Source organism: Ictalurus furcatus, chromosome 22, assembly GCF_023375685.1.
Source record: "Ictalurus furcatus strain D&B chromosome 22, Billie_1.0, whole genome shotgun sequence".
In the NCBI taxonomy this organism is placed as follows: Eukaryota; Metazoa; Chordata; class Actinopteri; order Siluriformes; family Ictaluridae; genus Ictalurus; species Ictalurus furcatus.
The window spans coordinates 7154209-7178963 of record NC_071276.1 but is presented as its reverse complement, the minus strand read 5'-3'; the positions used below and the strand labels follow the sequence as shown (position 1 = coordinate 7178963).

At 39.6% G+C, this 24755-nt stretch overlaps 2 protein-coding genes across 3 annotated transcripts in view; both read left to right on the top strand.

The window, feature by feature from the left end:
• The window catches only part of msh3 (mutS homolog 3 (E. coli)), a 72469-nt gene extending 52518 nt beyond the window's left edge, over positions 1–19951 (top strand). The window contains exons 21-24 of one of the 2 annotated variants that reach the window (XM_053610868.1): positions 4831–5017; positions 12966–13092; positions 14935–15103; positions 19555–19951. In XM_053610868.1, the coding sequence (XP_053466843.1) occupies positions 4831–5017; positions 12966–13092; positions 14935–15103; positions 19555–19636 (565 nt within the window). In that variant the 3' untranslated portion in view covers positions 19637–19951. Of the gene's footprint in view, positions 1–4830; positions 5018–12965; positions 13093–14934; positions 15104–19554 lie in introns of those variants that run through there. The other variant, XR_008384384.1, reaches the window with a different exon arrangement.
• Positions 19952–21610: 1659 nt separating this feature from the next.
• rasgrf2b (Ras protein-specific guanine nucleotide-releasing factor 2b) overlaps positions 21611–24755 on the top strand; it is a 79465-nt gene continuing 76320 nt past the window's right edge. The window contains exon 1 of the mRNA XM_053610870.1: positions 21611–24437. Within this exon, the coding sequence (XP_053466845.1) occupies positions 24162–24437 (276 nt within the window). The 5' untranslated portion in view covers positions 21611–24161. The remainder of the gene's footprint in view (positions 24438–24755) is intronic.

Here is a 24755-nt window from a genome sequence, read left to right as displayed (position 1 = left end):
ACCCCGCAAGACCTGCCGTTTCTGAGATGCTCCGATCTAGTCGTCTAGCCAACACAATTTGGCCCTCGTCAAAGTCGCTCAGATCCTTAGGCTTGCCCATTTTTCCTGCTTCCAACACATCAACTTTGAGAACTGACTGCTCACTTCCTGCCTAATAAATATATCCCACCCCTTGACAGGTGCCACTGTAACAAGATAATCAATGTTATTCACTTCACATCTCAGTGGTTTATGGCTGATGGGTGTATGTACATGGGATGTGTATATGCTCCAAACCACAAATGTGTTTATCAAAGTTATGATTAAAATTTTTTTCAAGTAGTGTGTCAGTAAAAAAAAATAGGTACTAAATGCAAATAAATAAAAATAGTACACTACTACTGTACTGCTGAATGTGCAAAGTAGAACATTTATGAAAGAACTGTTCAGGAACAATGTATGGTTTCAATAATTGATTAAAAAAAAAAGTATATATGTCCTGACTTTTTAAATATTAAAATGAATAATCATAGCCATGATTTTAGGCTTTAATATAAGGTTAAGAGGGATTTGGAGCTGGTTCCTAAATTGCCACTGGACTGGTTTTGTAACACAGACCTGGCAAGCTTGCTGGTGAAAACGTTATTGCTTTCCCTCTCTGGAGATGTATGTTCTAATTAACAGGTGAAAAACATGTTCAAACAGCAGCCAATTAAGCCTGGAAGGGTTCAGCGGCCCGTGGTGCACTTTGGACTCATCCAAGCAAACAATGCTAATTGCATGTATGCCTTGGAACTCTGGGATGAGGATGAAATGGCAGGCACTCAAACTGTATGAGGCAGATGAATCACATTAAATGTCAAATTGTTTTATGACCCACATGGAAAAGAAAATTACTGTCATGTGAAAAAAAATATAAGTACACCCCATGGAATTTGTTGGCTTTTTTGACATATTTGGACAAGCAACATTTTATCATATTTGAAACAGTGCCCATTAATGAAGCTGATATACTTGAACAAAACCACAAGGAAAATGTGCCTTATCAATCGTTTATTGAACAGAAATATCAATGGATGCGATTTTCTTCTGTGGAAAAAGTAAGTATATCCTTGGCCTCAGAAGCTAGTATTGCCCCCTTTAGTAGAAATAACTTCTTGTAGGCTTTTTGCATAATTGTCCACCAGGATTGCTGGAATTTTTGACCACTCTTCCATGCTATATTCTTTCAGTTGCAAGATATTTGAGGGTTTTCTTGCATGTACTGCCCGTTTCAAATCCCCCCACAACATTTCAATGGGATTCAAATCCAGGCTTTGACTAGGACATTCCATAATCCTCCATTTCTTCTTTTTGAGCCATTCCTTGGATTTGCTAGGGTGCTTATGATCATTATCCTGTTGTAAGGTCCATGTTCGGTTCAACTTCAACTTTTGGACAGATGGCCTCACGTTATCTTCAAGCTCTCTTTGATATGATGCAGAATTCATAGTTGAATCAATGAATGTAAGCTGTCCAGTCCCTGAGGCAGCGAAGCAAAACCAAACCATAACATTTCCACCACCGTGCTTCACAGTTGGTATGAGGTGCTTCTCCTGAAAAGCTGTCTTAGGTTTGTGCCAAACATGTCTGCTGATACTGTGGCCAAACAACTCTCTTTGATTTGTCTGTCCAGAGCACATTATTCCAAAAGGCCTGGTCTTTGCCTATATGCTCATTGGCAAACTGTAGTCTTACAAAGGCTTTTTCCTGGCATGCCTCCCATGCAGGTCAAATTTGTGCAATCTCTTTCTGATTGTAGAAGCATGCACTCCGACACCAGCAGTTACAAGACCTACTAGTAGATCCTGTGAAGAAATGTTGGGGTTCTTGGAGACTTCTTTTTGCATCAGACGGTCTGCTCTTGGGCTGAATTTGCTCGGAGGACCAGTCCGAACTCTATGCCAATTGAAGATTATTTTCCTTACAGTGGAACGATGCATTTCAAATAATTTGGAGATCTTTTTAAACCCCTTCCCAGACTTTTAGGCATCCACAACCTTTTTTCTGAAGGCCTTACAGAACTCTTTAGATCTTGGCATGATGACACCACACACCTCAATACCAAAGGGAACACCAGACACTAGATGTGAGAGGAGTATAAATAAGACCGGTTCCACCTGCACTCCCTGAGCAGGTTCTAATCATCGGCCCCCAATCCTGAACACCTGATTCTAATTATATGGATTTGGAAGTGTGATAAATGTAGGAGTGTACTTACTTATTCCATGTGACTGATCTGTTTTTTGTTAATTTAAATTGTGCAAATTACTACAAAATGTTTGTCATTTGATAGTGTGTATCACCTTTATTAATAGGCACTGTTTCAAAGAGGATCAAATGTTTGCTTGTCCAAATATGTCAAAAAAGCCAACAGTTTCACTTATTTTTTCACATGACTGTGGTTTTGGTCATAATAAATATGGAGAAAGATCAGTTGGTTGAACGTCCAAGATGCAGAACTGATCACATAAATCGAAAATCTTACAGGAGCCAAATAGTATGGCTATTTTCAGAGCAGCACTTGTGAAAACTAATCGGTTGCCCGCATTTTATCACGTCCTTGGTCTGGAAGTTGGCATGCGCTGGCTGGTCATGAGCACCGATGCACTTTTATTGAATGAACAGCAAGGTTACCAAGCACTTCTTCCTTCATCGCTTTCAGGTTGCTATGGAAACAGGAAATGAAATGCAAAAAAAAAAAAAAGGCTTAAAAGGATGAAGCTATGAATAAGCTGTCAGCACTTCTGCTCAAGGTTTTGATGCTACAGCAGCTTTGGTTCTGAATGATCTGTTTCCAGTTTTTTGGTCGTTTCAGACATGTAAAGTCGTGTACTGAACCGGGAAGGGCTTTTTGGACCCAGAGCTACTCTTGAACTGTCTCTAGACTGTTGAATGATGCGTAAATTCAGACATTGCCCTTAACTGACCAGAAATGAACACTATTCAGAAGGCTCCAGTGCACTCTTAGAAAAGAATTCTAGCTTTCTAAATGTATTCTAGTAGGTTTCAACTTTAAAGCGAAACACTCTATTAAAAATTTCTACAAAGAACGTTCTACAAAGATTTCCTCAAAGGACAAACTGAAGAACCATAAGATGCTTAAAAAAAAAAGAATCTTTTACTTGCAAGTGCTTAAAAATGTAGCTGTCAAACCTGGCCCATTACATATCTACAGTGTTTATGAATTACTTCAGTCTGGAGCTTGTTCATGGGTCTCACGTTCTGCTGTTGTGGATCCATATGGATAACCTAAAGATGTGCACTTCCTGAAAACTGTTCACGCCTAAATCTCACCACTGCTTTAGTGGATAATCTCATCTAAATCTCATCTCATCTGCTGTAATTATAAACACTGTGCTGTTCTCACCCCGGACTTAAGTCACAATATGTTTACACTGAACATCCTTTCAACACAACTAGTACTGTTCAACTTTACTCTTCTGTAACTGTATACTGTGAGTCCTACTGTCTGGTATAATCCTACTAAGAGGTTGGCTTCCCTTTTGAGTCTGCTGAAAAGGGTTTGTGGAGTCTGGTGAAGGGTTTGTGGAGTCTGCTGAGAAGGGTTTGTGGAGTCTGCTGAAGGGTTTGTGGAGTCTGGTGAAAAGGGTTTGTGGAGTCTGGTGAGAAGGGATTGTGGAGTCTGCTGAAGGGTTTGTGGAGTCTGGTGAGAAGGGATTGTGGAGTCTGGTGAGAAGGGTTTGTGGAGTCTGCTGAAGGGTTTGTGGAGTCTGGTGAGAAGGGTTTGTGGAGTCTGGTGAGAAGGGATTGTGGAGTCTGCTGAAGGGTTTGTGGAGTCTGGTGAGAAGGGATTGTGGAGTCTGCTGAAGGGTTTGTGGAGTCTGGTGAGAAGGGATTGTGGAGTCTGGTGAGAAGGGTTTGTGGAGTCTGCTGAAGGGTTTGTGGAGTCTGGTGAAGGGTTTGTGGAGTCTGCTGAAAAGGGATTGTGGAGTCTGGTGAGAAGGGTTTGTGCAGTCTGGTGAGAAGGGTTTGTGGAGTCTGCTGAAGGGTTTGTGCAGTCTGGTGAGAAGGGTTTGTGCAGTCTGGTGAGAAGGGTTTATGGAGTCTGGTGTGGAGTGGACCACTAATGGCTGACTTGGACTAGTTCAGAGCATTTATTTTCTCTTGTTTTTTGGATTAAAGAAAGACAAGTAAACTCCAGAATCTGTCTGCTGAATCATATTTGTTGACCAATTATGCCTCTGTAAATTGATTTACAATGATTTTGAAAAGAATGGGCCTTTTGTGCTTCATTATCTTCTCTAATGAGCAATGTTTGTGCTTCAGCTTGACGCTAGGTTATGAGATACCCGTTTAGCACATCATTTGTCACAATTGTTAGGTTAATTTGGCTGTGTAATGTAATACAATATGTGAATAGTGTATCGTATGAATATGCAGCAACTTCCCTCTGATTATCTTCCTCAGCTCTTGAGTTATAATCATTGCTGTGACTGGTTGTTATTATTGGCCATCGATCTGTCTGACCACGCTGGTCATGTCATGCTTGCGAATTCCATATGACGACTAGAGCTCTTGAAGTGCTCCTAAAGTGTTTTAATTAGAGTAATTAAAGTGACACTAGTTCTTCAGCCAGGAGACATTATTAAGAGGGGCTCTCATCACAATAAGAGCAACAACTAACGGTTAAATTAGCAGTAATCATGCTGCTGGTCACGTGACTCCAGTCTTATTTCAACCTGATATGAAAATTCAAGAAAGCAATCTTTGTCACCTTTGTGAAGAGATGTTATGTAGGTGCCATGTGAACACGTAAAGTTAAACTTGCGTTAAATTGTTTTTTGGTAGGATGGGAGCCTCGGACAACATCTCAAGAGGTCGAAGCACCTTCATGGAGGAACTGATGGAGGCCTCGGAGATCCTGTCTCGTGCCACAGCACGTTCCCTAGTGATCCTGGATGAGCTCGGCCGTGGCACCAGCACACATGATGGAATCGCCATCGCCTACGCCACTCTGGAGTTCTTAATCAGAGACGTGAGTCACTGTACCAGCAGTGCTATTGAAACGCTTATGCTGATGAAAATAGTCTTGGCTGGGTGTATGTATACTCTGATTGTGGGTCATGTGGCAGTACACTAAAGAGGGAGGCTATGACTATGATGGTGCCTTTTTAAACTTAATTTGTTCATGCTCAGACCAATTAACCTTGCCTGCAGTAGTCATACCACAAGCTATGATATTATTAATAAATATCTTATTTATGGAAAAAAAAAAAGTAGTTTAAAAAAAAAAATAAAAAAGGGGGTAATCTTTTCCATGGTATCATTGTGATCCTGTAGGTGTCAGACATTTGCTTTAAGATACACAAGACAATATTTAGTTTTGGCTATAATTCTAGGAGATTTTTCGTATCTATGCTTATACAGAACATCGAGGTTGATTGAGGTTGCTCTCCAGCTTTAATGCGTAGCACCAGCAATTTATTTTCCTATTTACACCACAACACTGTTGAATTCTCTCATTTGATTGGTTTGATCAACTTTCTACTATATAACGTCAGCTCTGACTGTTTTCCCAGCTGTAATTCGAATCGCAGGTTTATAGGAATGCACTCATTCTAATATGTTTCTATAGTAACAGCTCATTCATAGGGACTTTTAGGGCAGATGCTCTGTATAATCTAAGGCGAATAATAAATGATTTAAAAAATGTGCTGTTATTTACAATTGTTAATATGGCGAAGCTTTCTTTAAGGAAACGTTTATTTCACACTTACGGAAGGAGACTCCGGAGGAGTATCAGGTTGAACTTTGGTAACAGTGGTCTCCACTTTGCATAGCGCTACATGTCGTCTTTGATTATTTTTCTATAGCAGCACACACGGTCATGTTTTATTCTTAACATACTGAACTCCTTTTTCTACATTTGAAATCCACAGTTCAACTCCATAGCCGCAAAACATTTACCACGAAGTTGTCACGCTCTTATTTCTGCCTTTGTGTATGTAATATTCACGGAGTAGTCTTAATATTAACGTGCGTCAGCTGGCGAACAAACGGAACTACTCGTCTTTTGTCATGTATGCGTACCAGGCTCCAATCGTTCCATATTTACCCTGTTACACTGCAGTCTCTCCTGTGAGTCCGCTCTCAACGGACACGAGAACAGCTCTCTTACGCAAACACAAAACCATGCTGCAAGATACACTTGTAACCTAGATACACCAGCTCCTTTTCCATCTCATACACTGTATGTGGAATGTTTGAATTCCAATTGAATGTCAGTTTGTCTGGATGCTTTGACAATGAGGTAGATGTGGAGTCTGATTTGGAGCTTGGAGTTGGAGCCTGAAATGTGCCATTATAGAAGATGGCAGGTTTTCACCTTGTTTTCCAGAGGTGTATTTCTGCAATACGAGGTGAAATGTAAAGACAAAAAAAAAAAAAACCCATCACACTGTCTTCACACATTTAAAGTGCTAATTAGCTAAGTAATAAGTAAACCATGAGTATAGGGTACTACTGAAGGTTCCACCTGCACTCCCTAAGCAGGTTCTAATCACTGGCACCCGGTCCTGAACACCTGATTCTAATTTGATGGATTTGAATTGGTGTATTTACTTTTTCCATGTGACTGATCTGTTTTTTTTTTTTTTTGTTTTTTTTTTGTAGATTTCAATTGTGAAAATTGTCATTTTATGCGTCATTTGATATCGTGAAACATCTTTATTAATAGGCACTGTTTGAAAGAGGATCAAATCTTTGCTTGTCCAAATACGTCAAAAAAGCCATAGGGTGTACGTATTTTTTCACGTGACTATATATATTTTGTCTTTATTCATCCTGAGAGAGGAAAAAGAAAGTCTAATGATGGAAACGACTGTTTATAACTTCTATCACAGCGAAAATAGGAGATTCACCGGCGTTCCACAGCAGAAAATGTGTCTGTGCGTGGATAAAAACGATGATGTCATTCATTAATAACGTAAAATTTGTAATGGCTGTCAAATTGCTGCAGTACAAAATACTTCGGTATTAAAATACTGAAATATTTTCAACAATATTATAATTCGATAATGGGGGGGGGGGGGGTTGAAGCAGGTGAATATCAGTGAATGAATGTTAATAGCCTAACATCAAACGTTGTTTCATGAATATTACACAATACTAAATATAAAGATATAGAGAACTACATCATGTTTTTTCAAACAAACAAAAATGTGTAATTGTTGGCACGTTGCCTTAGTAGAACAAGTCTGCGCACTTTATTAGAAAACGGCTCCTGGGTGTGACGGTAACTCGAGTGTGTCAGGACTGCATCACGCTAGTGTTGAAAGTGTTCCCGTAACTGCACAACCTGTCGTGCTTTATTCCTTACATGTTGCATAACTGATACCTGGTGAAGTTGTGATGCGATGAAGCTGCATAGATTTTTAATGGCGCAGCATACACTCCTTTAAAGAGTTCTGTTGAAACTCTTTTTGATGGAGAAAACGCACAGTTTTAGGGTTTTAAATAAAGCGTTAGGATCCCCTAAAAAAAAAAAAGAAAAAAAAGGGGGGACCCCTAAGAACCATTGAGAGTTGTAGATTCAACCTTTTTTTTTTTTTCTGATAGTGTAGAGTGTAGCTGAGTTTTATAATGACTTTGTGTTTCATAATCATTTTAAATGCTGTACTTTGTGTTGATTCGGGGACTGATGCAGGACTGTGGCACTTTGCATTTAAACAAACTACAGAGCCACATGATCAACACATTCTTGTCCTCTTTATTTACATGCAGTACTGATCTGCAGACCCGTGTTGCAACGAATTGTGCTGGTGTGTGTGTGTGTGCGTGTACACGCGTTCAGGTTGGCATGGCAACTGGTCCCACTCTCGACCGTTCACCTGTCCCATATTTGAGAATGTAAAAAAAAAACCTTAAAAAAATGGTTTGTTGTGTAACGTTTTCTGACACTGCGCTGTTGGCAGAGCCCGTGTCTAACTGCACACTGCCTTCTTGTACCGTGCATCACTGCTCTCCGGCTGCAAGAGAAAGGCCAGTTGCCATAGCAAAGCTCTCTGCTTGCACACAGGAAGCAGAGCTCACCGACTCTCAGCTGGCACATATATCTGAAACGAGCAGAGATGCGTGTCTCCGAGTGGAGAGAAGTGAGGAGGTGGTTGGAAGTTGCATTGCCATAACGATTCAGTGCTTGGACCGAGTAAAGTGAAATCACTGTTAACAGCCAGATACGGGGGATTGTAGTGCAGGAACGTAGTCCTCTCGCATTTCACACTTTTCATTTATTCAGTTACAGACATCAGTTCATCACGCTAGCCTAGACCTGGAAACGTAATTTATGTGTATTACCTATTTATTATATATGGTGCCCTCCACTAATATTGGCACCCTTAGTAAATATGAGCAAAGAAGTTTGTGAATAATGGTCTTTATTGTTCGATCTTTTGTTTAAAAAAAAAATTCACAAAAATACTCTGCATATCAAACAATTGCAAAAAAAAAACACAGGTGTTTACATAAATAATTAAATTATATATATATATATATATATATATATATATATATATATATATATATATATATATATATATATATATAGATAGATAGATAGATAGATAGATAGATATAGAGATATATATATATATATATATATATATATATATATATATATATATATATATATATATATAAAAAACAAAACTTTGTTAAACATAGGTGTGCAAGAATTATTGGCACCCTTTTAGTTAATAATTTGTGCTACCTCCATTTGCCAAGGTAACAGCTCTGAGTCTTCTCCTGTTGAGGTTGCCTGATGAGGTTGGAGAATGAGACCTGAGACCAGGCAGTTACTAAGGATCCTTTAAATGCGTTGCACAGCACTGCACTTCACATGCTCTCGTTCCTCTCACTCCCGATGCACACTTCTATTCTCAACCAGATGCCCTGTGAATTTTTCTTGCAAGCTTTCTTAGACAAACATCCAAAAAAAAAAAAAAAAAAAAACAGTACACCTCCGAGTCGTATCTGTATTTGTATCAGTTTAGAACATTATGTGTTCATTCCAAATAATATATTTGTATTCATTTGTGTCCCTTTTGTAGACGCTCAGCATCAAACTGTGAAAGAGCCTGTACATCTTTTTATCTATCTTTGCCTCGTGCTGAGATGGCACATGAGATCTCTCAAGCCTGAATCTAAGCTGTAAACATAGCCTCTGTGCTGATAAACAGTTCTTTTACTATGTCATGTCTCATGTTCTGACTATTTTCAGCTCTCCACATGTCCACAAGCATGTCTCTCACATCTCTCTTACTTCAGCTTGTTTGTCAATGGAAATCCGATTAGTCTGAGACATGTCTGTGTGAATTAATGATTTAATGTGCTGGTCACCAATGGGTTCCACTGGCAGGCAAGGTTGGAACCAGGCCAGGTTTTCACTTACAATAATGCCACGCCTTTATACATGCCCTATAATGATTACTAAGACGATTTTTCCATTTTATATATATATATATATATATATATATATATATATATATATATATATATATATATATATATATATATATATATATATATATATAATGAGAGAGACAGAGATGTGTAACAAATCGAGGGGGGGCAACATAAAATAACTAAGGTTTTGGGGCACCATGAGCCACCAGAACAGCTTCAGTGTGTCTCTGCATAAATTCTACACATCTCTGGTACTGTACTAGACAGAGGAATATCATTTTTTTCCAAACAATATTCCCTCAGTGGTATAATAATAATAATAATAATAATAATAATAATAATAATAATAATAATCTCATGTAGGTGTTCATTTGAGTTGGGAGCTGGTGTCTGTGAAGGCCATAGCATGTGATTTTGATATCATTTTCATACAGAATCTGTAAATTTGACAGAAATGTCAGGATGGATCAGTCAGAAGGACTTTGTATTGATTTTTATTGACACTTTCCCTTTAAGGAGACAAGTAGACCTTAACCACGCCAACAGAATGCCTCCAACAGCAGAACAGACACAAGAGTTTTTCCTTTAATTAGTAACTCAGTAATCTGTATATTTTGTCTCTAATATATATATATATATATATATATATATATATATATATATATATATATATATATATATATATATATATATATATATATATATATATGTATGTGTATATATATATATATATATATATGTGTGTATATATATATATGTATATATATATATGTATAATATTATGTCATTTGGTTTAAATTCTTCTTCTTCTTCAGATGCACTCAGATAATGTGACTAAGGTGGAGTCTTGATTTTATTCAGGAGTACAGGCTTTTAATGTGAAAGTGCTGCTTTCTGTTGATTTAAAATAACATGAAATGAAAACATTTTGTTCCTAAATGGGCTGAATAATTGTGATAAATGATAATGATATTGCACCAAATAACTCATTATTATTTTAGCCATTATCATGCAGCTGATGTTTACTTTGTGGAATGTTAATTAACTTGGAGCTCACGCTTTGCTGATGGTAATGCTATTTTGGCAGGTCCTGGGTAGGTTTATAGTTGCAGAAATTTTTACTATAAATTCATGCTATAAATTACTGCATGTAATTAATAATAGCCTTCCTCTTAAATCTGTGCTACCTTTTATATTATAAGTGTAGTTACAGTGCTGTGAAAAAGAATTTGCTTTGATTCTGTTTTGTGTATATCTCATACAAAATACAGTAGTTTTAGATCAAATATGCCACCTTAAAATTAAGATCTGGCTGTGCCACCTTTAGCAGCAATAACTGCAACCGAACTCTTCAGATAACTGGAGATCAGATTTCATTTACTCCTATGATCATTGTCTTGCTGCATAATCCAGTTACTCTTCAGTTTCAACTTTCGGACTGAAGACCGGACATTCTCTTTTAGGATTTTCTGGTAGAGAGCAGAATTCATGTTTCCCTCAATTATTGCAAGTTGCCCAGGCCCTGAAGCAGCAAAGCATCCCCACACCATCACACTTCCACCACCATGCTTGACTGTAGGTTTGATGATCTTTTTGTGGAATTCTGTGTTTGGTTTACACCAGATGTAACGGAACACCTGTCTTCTAAACAGTTCCACTTTCGACTCATCAGTCCGGAGAACATTCTCATTTGTGTGAAAAGCTATTTTTTTGGTGTGCCAAACATGCACTATATAGCCAAAAGTATGTGGACACCTGACCATCACACCCACATGTGCTTGTTGAACATCCCATTCCAAAACCATGCGCATTAATATGAAGTCGGTCCACCCTTTGCAGCTATAATAGCCTCCACTCTTCTGGGAAGGCTGTCTACTAGTTTTTTGAGCGTGGCTGTGGGTATTTGTGCTCATTCATACATTTCAATTCATACCGAAGGTGTTCAGTGGAGTTGATCTGTGCAGGCCTCTCAAGTTCTTCCACACCACCGTTGGCAAATAATGTCTTTAAGGAACTTTCTTTGTGCACAGGAGCATTGTCATGCTAGAATACGTTTGGGCTAGGCACCTTAGTACAAGTGAAGGGAAATCTTGATGCTGGGTGTGATGTCTAGCACATCCCCACAGCCACGCTCCAAAATTCTAGTGGGAAGCCTTCCCAGAAGAGTGGAGGTTATTATAACTGTGGGTGTGATGGTCAGGTCTCCACATACTTTTGGCTATATAGTGTTATTCCCAGAAATTCTACCTTCCTCTCATCAGACCATAACATGTTGTTGCATGGTTTAGCCAATTGTAGGTGGATGGTTTTTTTTTTGTTTTTGTTTTTTTTTGTGAGAAAGGCCTTACGTCTAGCCATCCTACCCCATAGCCCAGACATGTAGAGAAGGAGAGATGGTTGGCAAATACAGTGAGTAATCAGTACTTGCCCGATATTCTTGCAACGCCTTTAATGTGTCAAGACTGGTGTCTTGGCAGCCTCTCTTGTCCTTTTGTAAATTTTGGTGGGACTTCCTCTGTTCTCGGTGATGTCACTGAGGTGCCCCATTTTCTCCACTTCTTGATAATGGCCTTCTTGGTGTTCCATGGTATATCTAATATTTTTAATGTTACCTCTCCCCCTGACTGACACCATTCGACAGTGAGATACTGTACATACTTTGTAAGCTCTTTGCAGACCAATACTTCAGCAGTCGGATGAAACCAAGAAGATAACCTAAGAAAATCTTATAGAAGAAGCCGATCTTTATTTGGGGTTAATCTAAATTACTTTGTTGATGACAGGTGTATGATAATTACTTTTAACCATGTTCATTCTGAACACAGTCACATGCCCCATTATAAGTGGGTGTGCTTTTTGGTCTATTTATTTATTTATTTATTTATTTTTGTCCCTAAGAAAAATTCCTTTTTGTTTTTCACTTGAATTTTATTCCTTTATATATCACATTAAAGGTGGAAAAATATCTGACATGGTTTACCCTGGTTTAACCTTTTTACATCACAAAAACCCTGCAATTATAACAGGGTTATGTTGACTTTTTATACCCAGTGTATATGAACACACACGCTCTATCCCGTTCTGCAGGGAGCAGCTTATTATACTCAATTTATTCGATAAGGCTGAAACTCCAGTTTACCCAGCAGATGTTTTGCATCCTCTCAACATACTTTCAAATTTCGATTAACCTGGAGCCATATTCAAATATCATGTGAGTCATACATTTTAATTGTGTGGTAATTTTAAAAACAACAAAAAACCCCACTATATATTTTCCCCTCTAGGGCGCTAATGATCTATTCTTGTGCTTTGTGTAATACCGCTTTTCCTTCCTTTGTTTACAGCTATTCATTCTTGAAATTATGAATAGTAACACCTGTCGCTGTATTTCCGTGTTCAACATCATGCTGATGTGCAACCAGTTTTCAAGAAACGAGTGTTTTTTCTGATCCTTTTCTCTTTTTTTTTCAGTGAATATTTGATTTAGTATTGAATTTTTTATGTTGTCTACTTCACTGCAGGTGAGGTGTTTGACCCTCTTTGTGACCCACTACCCTCCACTGTGTGAGCTTGAGAAGCTGTACCCGTGTCACGTTGGAAACTACCACATGTCCTTCCTGCTCAACGAGCCAGGGACTGCAGCTGAAGGTACAGTATGTGAAAGGGGTGTGTGTGTGTGTGTGTGTGATAGGAATAATGGGAAGGTTTGACCTTATGGGAACATTTGGCACAACATTAATAGTTACACTTTATGGCCAAAAGTTTGTAGACGCCTGACCATATATGGTTCTTCCCCAAGCTGTTGCCACAAATTTGAAAGCACACAATTGTATAGGATGTCTTAGTATGCTGTAGCATTACGATTTCCCTTCACTGCAAACAAGAGGCCCAAACCTGTTCCTGCATGACAATGCTCCTGTGCACAAAGCGAGCTCCATGAAGACATGGTGTGTTAAGGTTGGAGTGAAAGAACTTGAGTGGCCTGCACAGAGCCCTGACCTCAACCCCACTGAACACCTTTGGAATGAACTGCACCACAGACCATCTAGCACAGATCCACGCTCCAAAATCTAGTGGGAAGCCTTCCCAGAAGACTGGAGGTTATTATAACCGTGGGTGTGATGCTCAGGTCTCCACAAACCTAACCTTCAGCCATATAGTGCAAGTCAGAGGAAGGTCCTCACAAGGATAGTTGGACAGATATATTCGTTATATATCGTTGGAGAAATCGATCGACATAAGATTGCTCGAAATGAATAGTTATTCTCATGGGAGTCGTACTGTTCCCTCAAGCTCTTTTATAGCATTGCATACTGTAGCATTGCTTGCAGTGGGGAATTGGAGAATAATAGATAATTCATCATTGTAATCTCAGTTAGATTGAAAATTCTTGAATTTACATCCTGCACGAGTGGGATGTTCAACACGCGTTCTGTAACACCCTTTCAGAGGAGCAGTGTGTAATATATCTCTGAAAACTTAAAAAACCCTTTAGAGAAATTGTGATTCACAATATATGATGTTGAGATCTTTCCTCAGTTTCTACACTTTTAGGCTTCTGTCTACATTTTCCTGGCCCTGAAACTATTTTTGACTCCAGCTGGAAGACAGCTGCTCAGCTCTTCCCTTTTTCGTTAAAAGGCAGCCGATGAGTAGGATGGGTCGGTCGGGGGAACGCATGACAAACGGTACAATAGTGCGCTTTTAAGGACCGTGTGCGAATTGTATAATTAAACTGAATAGTTGCTAGCCATGCGGAACTGAGTAACAGTACAGTAAATCGACTTGATGTTGGTGTTGAGAACAGCTTTCATTTCAGATTAGATAGCACTTTAGAGATGACTTTGAGCATTCCTTAAACAAAGCTAAAATGTCTAGTAAAGATCTAACTGGTAAGTTGTATTGTGAGACTAAAAGTGATGCTAATGCCACACAACTAGCATTCTAGTGAGTAGCCTAAAAGATCGAATTCATGAGAAGAATGTATGTGCAATTAGGAAGAGATCGTGGCACGACAGAAAGAAAAAAAAAGTTTGCCCTATCATCCGGAGATCATGTGTTTCAATCCCAATGATGCCAAGGGAGCAAAATTGGTTGGCCATGCTGTCTGGCTGGGAGGGGCATATTCTGTCTCCCCTATCAACCCCAGTGACAGCTGTGTGTCTGTGAGCTCATGCTTGAGGAAGAGGGTGGACAACGCTTTCCTCCAAGTTTGTTATGACGCAGCAGTTTGAAAAGATATGCTTGGTTGGTGTAATCTGTCTTGGAGGAAGCGCGTGATGACTTCCACCCTCATGCGTTGGTAGCTATCGTGTGATAATTTTTAAACGGACACAAATTATTTACTCGGTCATTTACGGTCTAAATACACATACATTTACACCCTGGATTACACTTCTCTCAGAAGGATCTGCTCTTGCTCTGCCTCTAGTTTCTCGAGTGCTTCTCTCTGATGCAACACTTTTTCAACTCGTCTTTTTTACCCTGCAGAGGAGGAGGTGCAGCCAGAGTTCATCACTTTCCTCTATCAGCTGGTGGAGGGAGCAGCAGCTCGGAGCTACGGGCTAAACGTGGCACGGCTAGCTGAAATCCCCCAGAGCATCCTCACATCTGCTGCGCTCAAGTCCAAAGAGCTGGAGGCCATCGTCAACAGCCGCAGGTACATAACGTGGGCCGTGAAACCTTATGCAACTTTCGAAAATGCTGTATGTACTATGAATAAAATAAAGCCAAGCGCTCAGGATGTATGAGAAATTGAAGACTGCGTCCCACATGACTTTAATGAAACTGTGTGCAAAAGCTATCTCCTCTCTGGACAGGACGGTGAGCATAACGATTGATTGAGCTGCCATAGTAATTCCTATTTCAACTTTTACAGTGTCACAGGAAGGCATCTTTTGGTCTGCAGATAAAATCAAGTGCTTTCTCGATTTAATGGGCTTCATTTATCAAGCTGGATATGAATAGATTTATTTGTAAATTGTTCACAGGAGCATTAACACAGGAAAGGTGGAATTCATCAAAACCAGTTAGTTCAGGGAAAAAAAACGTTTATCACAAGAGTTTTGTAAATCCACATATAAAGAGACTCGCTGACGTGAACCTGTCAGTTACTGCAAATTTCTATTCACATAAAGCGGTCATGTTTAAATAGCTTAAAGCGCACCTATTATGGTTTTGAACCGTGCCTAATATTGTTTTAAAGGTCTCATACAATAGATGTACGTGCATCCAAGGTCAAAAAACACTTTAACGTGCTCATAATTTAAATTTCAGCATCACCTTTATTTCCCCCCAGTGTCACAAACGACTCGTTAAATGATCCGTTCTAAAGGATTCATTCTAAACTCCTCCTTTCAGAGAGCATACTCTGCTCTGATTGGTCAGACGTCCCAGTCTGTTGTGATTGGTCTAGCGCTGTCAGCGAGCAACCAATGAAAACCAGAGGTGTGGCTTTTTTGTTACAAACCTATGTAGGTTTGTACATAGGTTTGGTTTTTACATTCACGAGCAGCTCTATAACACAGTACATGAAAGGTAATATTTGAAAAACCATAATAGGTGCACTTTAATTATTTCAGTATTAATGACTGAAAAGAAATCAGTCAAAAAGCAATCCATAAATTATGACACGAGTCTATAATCAGTTAGGACAAGGCTGAGCTGCATTCGACTACTGGAAGAGTTTTTTGAGTTTGTGGGCATCACTAAATGTATGTCAGTTGTGTTGTGAACGCTCTTTGTAATTTATGGGTGATTGGCATTCATCAACATATGTACAGTCCTCTCCGAAACTATTGGAACGGCAAGGCCAATTCATTTGTTTTTGCTGTAGGCTGAAGACATTTGCGTTTGAGATCAAAAGATGAATATGAAGAGAGTTTAGAATTTCAGCTTTTATTTCCTGGTATTTATATTTAGATGTGTTAGACAACATAGAATATAGCACAGACCATCCAGTATTGAACCGAGCAAAAATATTGGAACGTGTGACTGACGGGTGTTTCTTTTTACCCAGGTGTGTCCTGTTAGATTGATTTGTTTAAACAATAAATAGCTCTGACCATCTACTCTTTGTTTTAGTCAGAGGTTTACATGAGCAGTCTGTCTGCCAATTTACAGAGAAATGCATCCAAATTAATCAAGAGGAACTTTATCATGCAGCAAGACAATGATCCAAAACACACTGCCAACTCAACAAAGGACTTTATCGGGGGGGAAAAGTGGAAGATTTTAGACTGGCCAAGTCAATCACCAGACCTTAACCCAACTGAGCAGCATTTCACCTCCTGAAGAGGAGAAACGGAGGAGAAACCTCCCGAAACAAACAACTACTGACTGAGGCTGCAGTAAAAGCCTGGAAAAGCACCACAGAAGAAGAAACCAACAATCTGGTGATGTCAATGAGTCGCAGGCTTAATGCAGTTATTGCGAGTAAGGGATATGCAACCAAATATTAAGTGTTATTTACTTCAAGACATATCTGTTCCTATACTTTTGCTCACCTAAAATTGGGTGGTCTGAAACAAAAGGTTCTGTGTTTTTATGTAGTTTAACACATCTAGATGTAAATACCAGGAAACAAAAGCCGAAATCCTAAACTCTCCTCTCGTATCCACCTTTTCATCTCAAACCCAAATGTCTTTGGTGTATAGCACAAACAAATGAATAGAACTTACCGTTCCAATAGTTTCAGAGAGGACCGTACATGAGTACAAAGAAAATGACTCAAACTTTTATAAAAATGCGGCGAGAATGCTAAGATTGGTTTGGCCTACAAAAACATTTACACACAACTTTTATTAAAAAGATTGATAAACGAGGCCCATCAAGAAAGCATTACAAACACACATGACCACAACTGAAAACTGGAATTATTTCTGAAGGGCTTCATCCAAATCACTGATTAGTGTTGAGGGAAAGAATTAACAAGCATTGATTAATTAAATAATAAATCAGTAAAATAAACACAAGAACAATAGACTAAGTAACTTGTTTGACACTATTTTGCAACGAAATAATTCTTAAAAGTGGGTCGCACTTGCAGAAAGGTTAACAACCGCTGCAATACAGTAATGCAGTGCAACGATTATAAGACAAAAGCATGAGGAAGCAGGCAGCAACACATCTGTAATTTCAATAGAATGACATGTACAGTGCTGTGAAGGTATTTGCCTGATGTCTTCTGTTTTTGTGTATCTCTCATACTAAATTCATTCATAAATTAAAACAAAATCTAGGATAAAATAAAGGCAGCCGGAGCAAACACAAAATATAGATTTTAAATGATGTTATTTATTGAAGCCAAAAAGTTATCCAATACCAACTGGGCCTGTGTGAAAATGTGTTTGCCCCCATAGTTAGTAATTCCCCAAATCTATGAAGCTGCATTCATAATGGGGTTCAGCTGGACTAGACACAACCAGGCCTGATTACTGCAAACCCTGTTCAATCACATCAACACTTAATTAGAACTTTTTCAACAGCATGAAGTTGGTTAAAATGTCTTACCCAGGAACACACTCTGCCATAATTGACATAAATTCCAGAAATGATGAGGAAGAAGGTGATTGAAATACATCAGTCTGGGAAGGGTTACAAAGCTACTTCAAAGGACTCCAAAGAACCACAGTGAGAGTCATTATTAAAACTCTCAGTAGTGAACCTTCCCAGAAGTGGCCCGCCTTCCAAAATTCCTCCAGGAGCACAGCAGCTACTCATTCAGAATCACAAAAGAGCCAAGGACAACATCAAAGGACCTACAGGCCTCTTTTGCATCAATAAAGGTCACTGTTCATGACTCCACTATCAGACAGACACTGGGGGAAAATGTCATCCATGGAAGAGTTCGAGGTGAAAACCACTGCTAACCCAGAACAACATTAAGACTCATCTGAATTTTGCCAAAACACACCTTGATAATCCTCAAACCTTTTGGGAGAATGTTCTGTGGATTGATGAGTCGAAAGTGGAACTGTTTGGAAGACAGGGGTCCCGTTACATCTGCCGTAAACCAAACACCGAATTCCACAAAAAGATTATCAAACCTACGGTCAAGCATGGTGGTGGAAGTGTGATGGTGTGAGGATGCTCTGCTGCTTCAGGGCCTGAGCAGCTTGCAATAATTGAGGGAAACATGAATTCTTCTCTCTACCAGAAAATCCTAAAGGAGCATATCCGGTCTTCAGTCCGAAAGTTGAAACTGAAGTGCAACTGGATTGTGCAGGAAGACAATAATCCAAAACATAGGAGTAAGTCCACCTGTGAGTGGTTCAAAAAAAAGTTTAAATTAAAATTTTGGAGTGGTCTAGTCAAAGTCCTGACTTGAACCAATGTGGCTCAACTAAAGCAGTTCTGCAAAGAAGACTGGGTGAAAATTCCACCACAGTGCTGTGAAAGACAGATCTCCAGTTATCAGAAGCATTTTGTTGCAGTTTTTGCTGCAACCAAATGCTTCTGATAACTTGTGTTTGAAGATCTAAAACTATTTAGTATGAGAGAGACACAAAAACCAAAGAAAGTATGAGGAAAACTTCACAGAACATCAGCACCAGTCTGAACCAGACAGTATTCCTATAAAAACTGAACTAACCATATATACAAATTGCCTGTAATTTCAAACCATCTAATATGGACATAGGCACTGGTATGTGCGCTGTGTTTGCGTTTGTATTGATCTCACGAAGAAGCGTTTGACCATCATGCATCTCACTGTAATATGTTATCGCAGCGTGATTGAATTATCTAAATGCAAATCGGATCATTGCCGTGAAGAGCTAAATCATAACGTCAGCGAAGAAGTGAACGTCTTTCTGCTCCTACAACAGCACACGCTGCTTTCCATAGATCATTATCACTTTACTGGGTATGTAGGCCAGTGGGATGAGTTGCATGCACTTCCCATTAGAGCCGTTATTATCTTGGTTATCATCAAAGTGCCCGGGCTTACTCAGAGTTAGGGAGCCGAGTATAATTGAGGCGCCAAATAGTAACAAATCCTGTTTCTGAACGAACGTAATGATCGTCATTTCATATGCTGAACAACACAGAAGCTGCTGTAGAAAAGGGCAAACAAAGTTTTCTGTTTGTTTTTGTTTTTTTTTCTTCTAGGAAAACTGTGAAGCTGCTTACCGACGCTTGGAAAATCACTAACAGGGAATCATTACACGAGTGGAAAAAAGGCGGACATTAAGAAGGTGTGCGTGTTTGCGTATGATTGTGTGTGAGGAGGTGCTGTGTGCTGAGGTAGTCCCTATAACACACACTTTATTCGAATCTACACGCAATTGAGGTGTTTTTTTTTTTTTTTGTACGTTTTCCTTTTTATGTCTGCACCTTTTTTTATGTGTCACGATCACGTCTGAAAGTTGAGTATCTCTTGCAGATTCAAGGTGCTATGTTATAGGTTCTGAGCAAAATCTGAACGTGTATACAGAACTGCTGATCGATGTGAATTGCTGTTGTGTGATGACGCAAAATCATTAAATCAGAAATCCTCTGCTTTGTACACTCCTGGTTTCTGTTTTTTACTTCTTTAATTTTTTTAAAGATTGAAATTAGACGCAAGTGTCTAAATGTAATCACAGCCTGTTCATTTTTTTTTGTTTGGTTTATTGTTATGCGAGAGAGATCGCTAGCAGTTACTGTGCACTTTTTTTTTCTTTTCCAGCCATACATGCTGGATACTGCCTGAAAGTAATGCATCTGATTTCCTAGGATTTCCTGCTGTCGTTTTAACATGAACCCCACCACGTAAACGGCATGCTAACGGCCTGATAGCAAGTGAGCGCTGAAGTGCATTATAATTACCTCTCTGTAAACAGATGGACTGAGCACATGAAGCACACTGCATTCTTGCTGCATACTATATGTAGTGGCTTTCTGGGAAAGTTTGCCTGAAATACATTTTATTTCGCCAGCTTGCTACAGGTGTGTTGTACATCTGTTCACCTTTTTGTTGCCAAATAAGCCGATGACCGACAGATGAATAAGGAGAGCGTTTCACTTCCAATGTGTGAGCGAGACAAAAATGAGAAACGTGCACTGGGTTTCACTGAGAAATGCAGGTCAGCTCATTTTTTTTTTTTTTTTTGTCTTATCGCACATGACAGCTATGGCATTCCTCACCGTTTATTGCTGATTATCGTTTTTTTTTTTTTTTTTTAAACTTTTCAGATTTCTAAGCACTTTCAGGGAAGTTTGGGGTGTATTGCACAGACATCTTGAATGAATAATGGCGTTTTCCACCTCACACACACTGATCACGCTAAGAGATTAGACTTCCAGTGTGCTGGTGTCTGCCCAGGCTTAATGAGTAAAGGAGTGTGTCTTATTATCCATTTAATTTCATTTAAGCATTAAACGAGGGAGACAAATCCATATTAATCTGCCAGTGCTAGCATTAACTCAATACTGTTATGAATTTTGATGCACAAACCGGGCTTATCGGACCAGCGTACACAGCCTTCTGACCAATTATCCATGGTGAAATTATGTAAACGTTTGTCGGGTCATTCTGAGCTGAAGTGTTGAAAAACCAATGGCTACAAAGGACCCTGCTAAACAGTCGTTATAATTAAATGGACCAACTGAGAGACACTCCCGAGTTCACTGTAGGTCAAGTTTATGAGTGAATCATATATGATTTAATTTTTAGTGATATAAAAAAAAAAAATGTGTGCAAATGTAATTCCACTCAGCTGTTTCAGGCCCCAGGTTCGATCCTGACCTCGGGTTACTGTCTCTGAGGAGTTTTGCATGTTCTCCTCGTAGGTTTCCTCTGAGTTCTCTGGTTTCCTCTCACCTCCTTAAAAACTTGCATGCGGGTGAAATGACTCTAAATTGCCCCAAGCGCCATAAGCTCCAGATCCACCCTTTACCCTGAACTGGATACTAAAGAGGAGCAAATGAACGAATGCTTCAGGCTGTATTCTGTCCCACCGACCAGTTTACATCATACGGTAAGATCATGAAGTTTTCATAACATGACACATTAAAGTGATATTAATTTGTATTTTATTATATACTCAAGTGCAAGCATTTGCACACGGTCTTTGCTACGAGGAAACTAAATTTACACCATGGAACTATTTAGTGTGCTAGGTTTCACAGATGTTATGCTGTTCCACAAGTATCATAATGGTCAAATTATATACAGTACTGTGCAAAAGTTTTAGCGCCCCCCCCCCCTTTTTTTTTTTTTTTAAGTACGTACTGTTACATTTTTATTTTATGACTTCTACATTATTGAGTCAGTACAAAAACATTTTAGATGCCAAACATTAGTTTTCCAGCACAAAATGAAATGTTACGGAAAATTTTTTTGTATGTCAGTAAAGAAAGCATAAGATTACATAAGAGACACTTTTCAGACAAAAAACACAATGAAGGCTGCTGGATTTTGCTGCAAAAATAAGAAGCGATTGCGACAGTCAAAGTCTCCAGAAGAACCGTGTCTGATTCTGCAAGATGCTCAATAAAACTTGCAGCTCATTTCCTTATAAAACTGCACTAATTCTACCTGAGAATACTATTTTATTTTATTTTTTAAAGAAAAGTGTTGTCACACCAAATATTGACTTTTTTAATCGATTTATTACCATTTACTGCTCTTATATATATTTATTTGTTTGTTTGTTGATGTAATTTCCACTGAAACAGGATGTCAGGGCGGGACACATTAATTGGCTCATCCCCCTTTTTTAAATAGCCAATAGTGTTCAGCTTACCTCACAGCAAGGGCTTTTAGTTAGTAGCATGGTTTTTTATAATGTTGGGGGGCGGGACACTTCAGATTCTAGATGCCGTTTAATTGGACAGAAAATCTGATGAGGAGCTGAATTGCAGAATGATGTCATCAAAATTGTTGCTCCATAGTGGTGGAAAAGAGAGACTGTCAATTTTTAATGCATATATCTTCTAAATGCTAATTTTGTCGTTATTTCGAGCGCACTAGCTTATAGATAACCTTAAGGCTAATATATTCATGCTAAAAGACACAAAATTTAGAACTATTTTCATTTCATGGGGACTTTAATGAGCAATCCTGAGGTGACAGGACAAACACCCTGAGAGGACTCAAAATGATACCCTGTTCTGGGTGACACTGGGTAGTGGGATTATAAATGATCACTCTTCCACATTTGTTACATTACTGTACACTCAGTGTTACGTGCACTGAAAAGGATGTTCAGTACCAGCACGCTGAGACTTTATGATCACAGCAGCAGTTGTTAGTCTACAGCATCCAGTGAGATCATGTGGAACCATCCACAACAGCAGTGAGTAAGGCAGAAATGCACTAGTAATGTGTCCTTCATGGACGATTCGTTCATTTTGAGCGAATCTTTAATATGACTCGGGAACAACGAGTTGTCTCGGAGTGATTCGTTCATTTTGTGTTGACCGTGCACGCGCTGCAACATCCGCATAGGTTCTGTACAGGAAACAGAAATGATTACTGCAGCTCTCGAGTCTTCGGGTTCGAGTTGTTCGTTCATCATGTCACAGTCCCACTGCATTCAGCCTCTGGAGCTGTGACGTGATGAACGAACGACTCGAACCCTAAGTCTCGAGAGGTGATCTAATCATTTCATTTCCGGGGAACAGATGTGACAAATTTGATGTGATGAAAGAAAGAATGACTCGGATGGGGATGTGAGGTGAACTAACAGACTGCATAAATGGTAAGTGGTTTGCACTTATATAGCGCTTTTATCCAAAGCGCTTTACACTGTGTTTCATTGACCCATTCACACTCACACACCAATGGTAGCAGAGCTGCCATGCAAGGTGCTAACTTGCCATCTGGAGGAACTTGGGGTTCAGTGTCTTGCCCAAGGACACTTCGGCATGTGGAGTCATGTGGGCCGGGAATCGAACCGCTGACCCTACGATTAGTGGATTAGCTCTACCACCTGAGACACAGCTGCCACAGCATAACCTTAAGACCTAATATTAAGCAATTAATTAATCGTTTCTGTTTCTCATAAAATGGCCTCGGCTGCATTAGCCTATAGATTATTTTTTTTATTCCAAATGTGATCGTTTGCCTAAGTACTAGATGTGTTGGGGAATTGAGCATGTAACATTTTAATTATATTCCGCTGAAATTAACGAAATGACTCGGAGGGGGGGTTCATTCATTTTACTGAACGAGATTCAAAGAGCCGAGTCAGTAAAATGATCCGAACTTCCCGTCACTAGTTGCGCGAGTCCCAACACGAAGTGTTCCTAGCTCCGCCCTCTGGTCTCTCAGCCAATCAGCGGCGTCGAGCGCCCTCACAGCCACAGCGCGCGCGTTCAGCGCTGTCTCTTTAAGGAGCTGTCAAATCTGATTAAATCCGATCCTGAAACCCATGTTGTCTCTGCGTTTATCTGTGCTGTAGCGCACGCGCGCACTCCTTTTTTTTTTTCTTTTCTTCCTTTCTTTCTTTTCTTTTTTTTTTTTTTTTAAATTCGCGTTTCTCATTCGCTCTGTAAACACTTCTGACATGGATCAGACCGCAAACTCCTTCGGATAAAGTCGCCTAGGAACTCGGATCCGAGGAGCGCAGACAGGCAAAGAGACGCAAAGAGAGGCTCGAAGTTGTCCTGTGCGCGTGTGCTCAGTGCGCACACGCGCACACCTGGAGTGGGGGAGAAATAAACGGTCCAAAGCATCGAGACGGGTATGGTGCTGAAGAGCAGGTGAGAGCGGAGCAGAACCGAGACGGAAAATGCAGAAGAGCGTTCGCTACAATGAGGGACACGCACTGTTTCTGTCCGTGGTGGCGCGCAAAGAGGGCACCAAGCGCGGCTACCTCAGCAAGAAGACGACGGAAAACAGCAAGTGGCACGAGAAGTTTTTCGCCCTCTACCAAAACGTGCTCTTCTACTTCGACTCTGAGCAAAGTGCTCGACCCTCGGGCATTTATCTCCTGGAGGGCTGCACATGTGAACGAGTCCCGGCGCCTAAAGTGTCCACCGGAGGCAAGGAGACCCTGGATAAACAGGTGAGCTTCAGCAGAGCAGTAGAGAGGATCAGGGTGCAGGAGCAGTTATTATGACTCTGCTTTTCCAACAACATTGCAAAAGGCCAGTAATGCAGAGCAAGGGGGATTTTCTTTCTTTTCTTCAGTATTCACACCTCCAGAAGTCTGATTCTTGAAAGGTTGCTGCAAAAACTTTTTGTCAAGAACAGAATGTTGCTTCCTTGTTATGTAACGTGTGTGTATGTTATTATTATTTTATATAATGTGTGTGTGTGTGTCTCACAGACAGACAGAGAGAGAGAGATATGAATGGACGAGATGAGATGAGATGCATGTCCT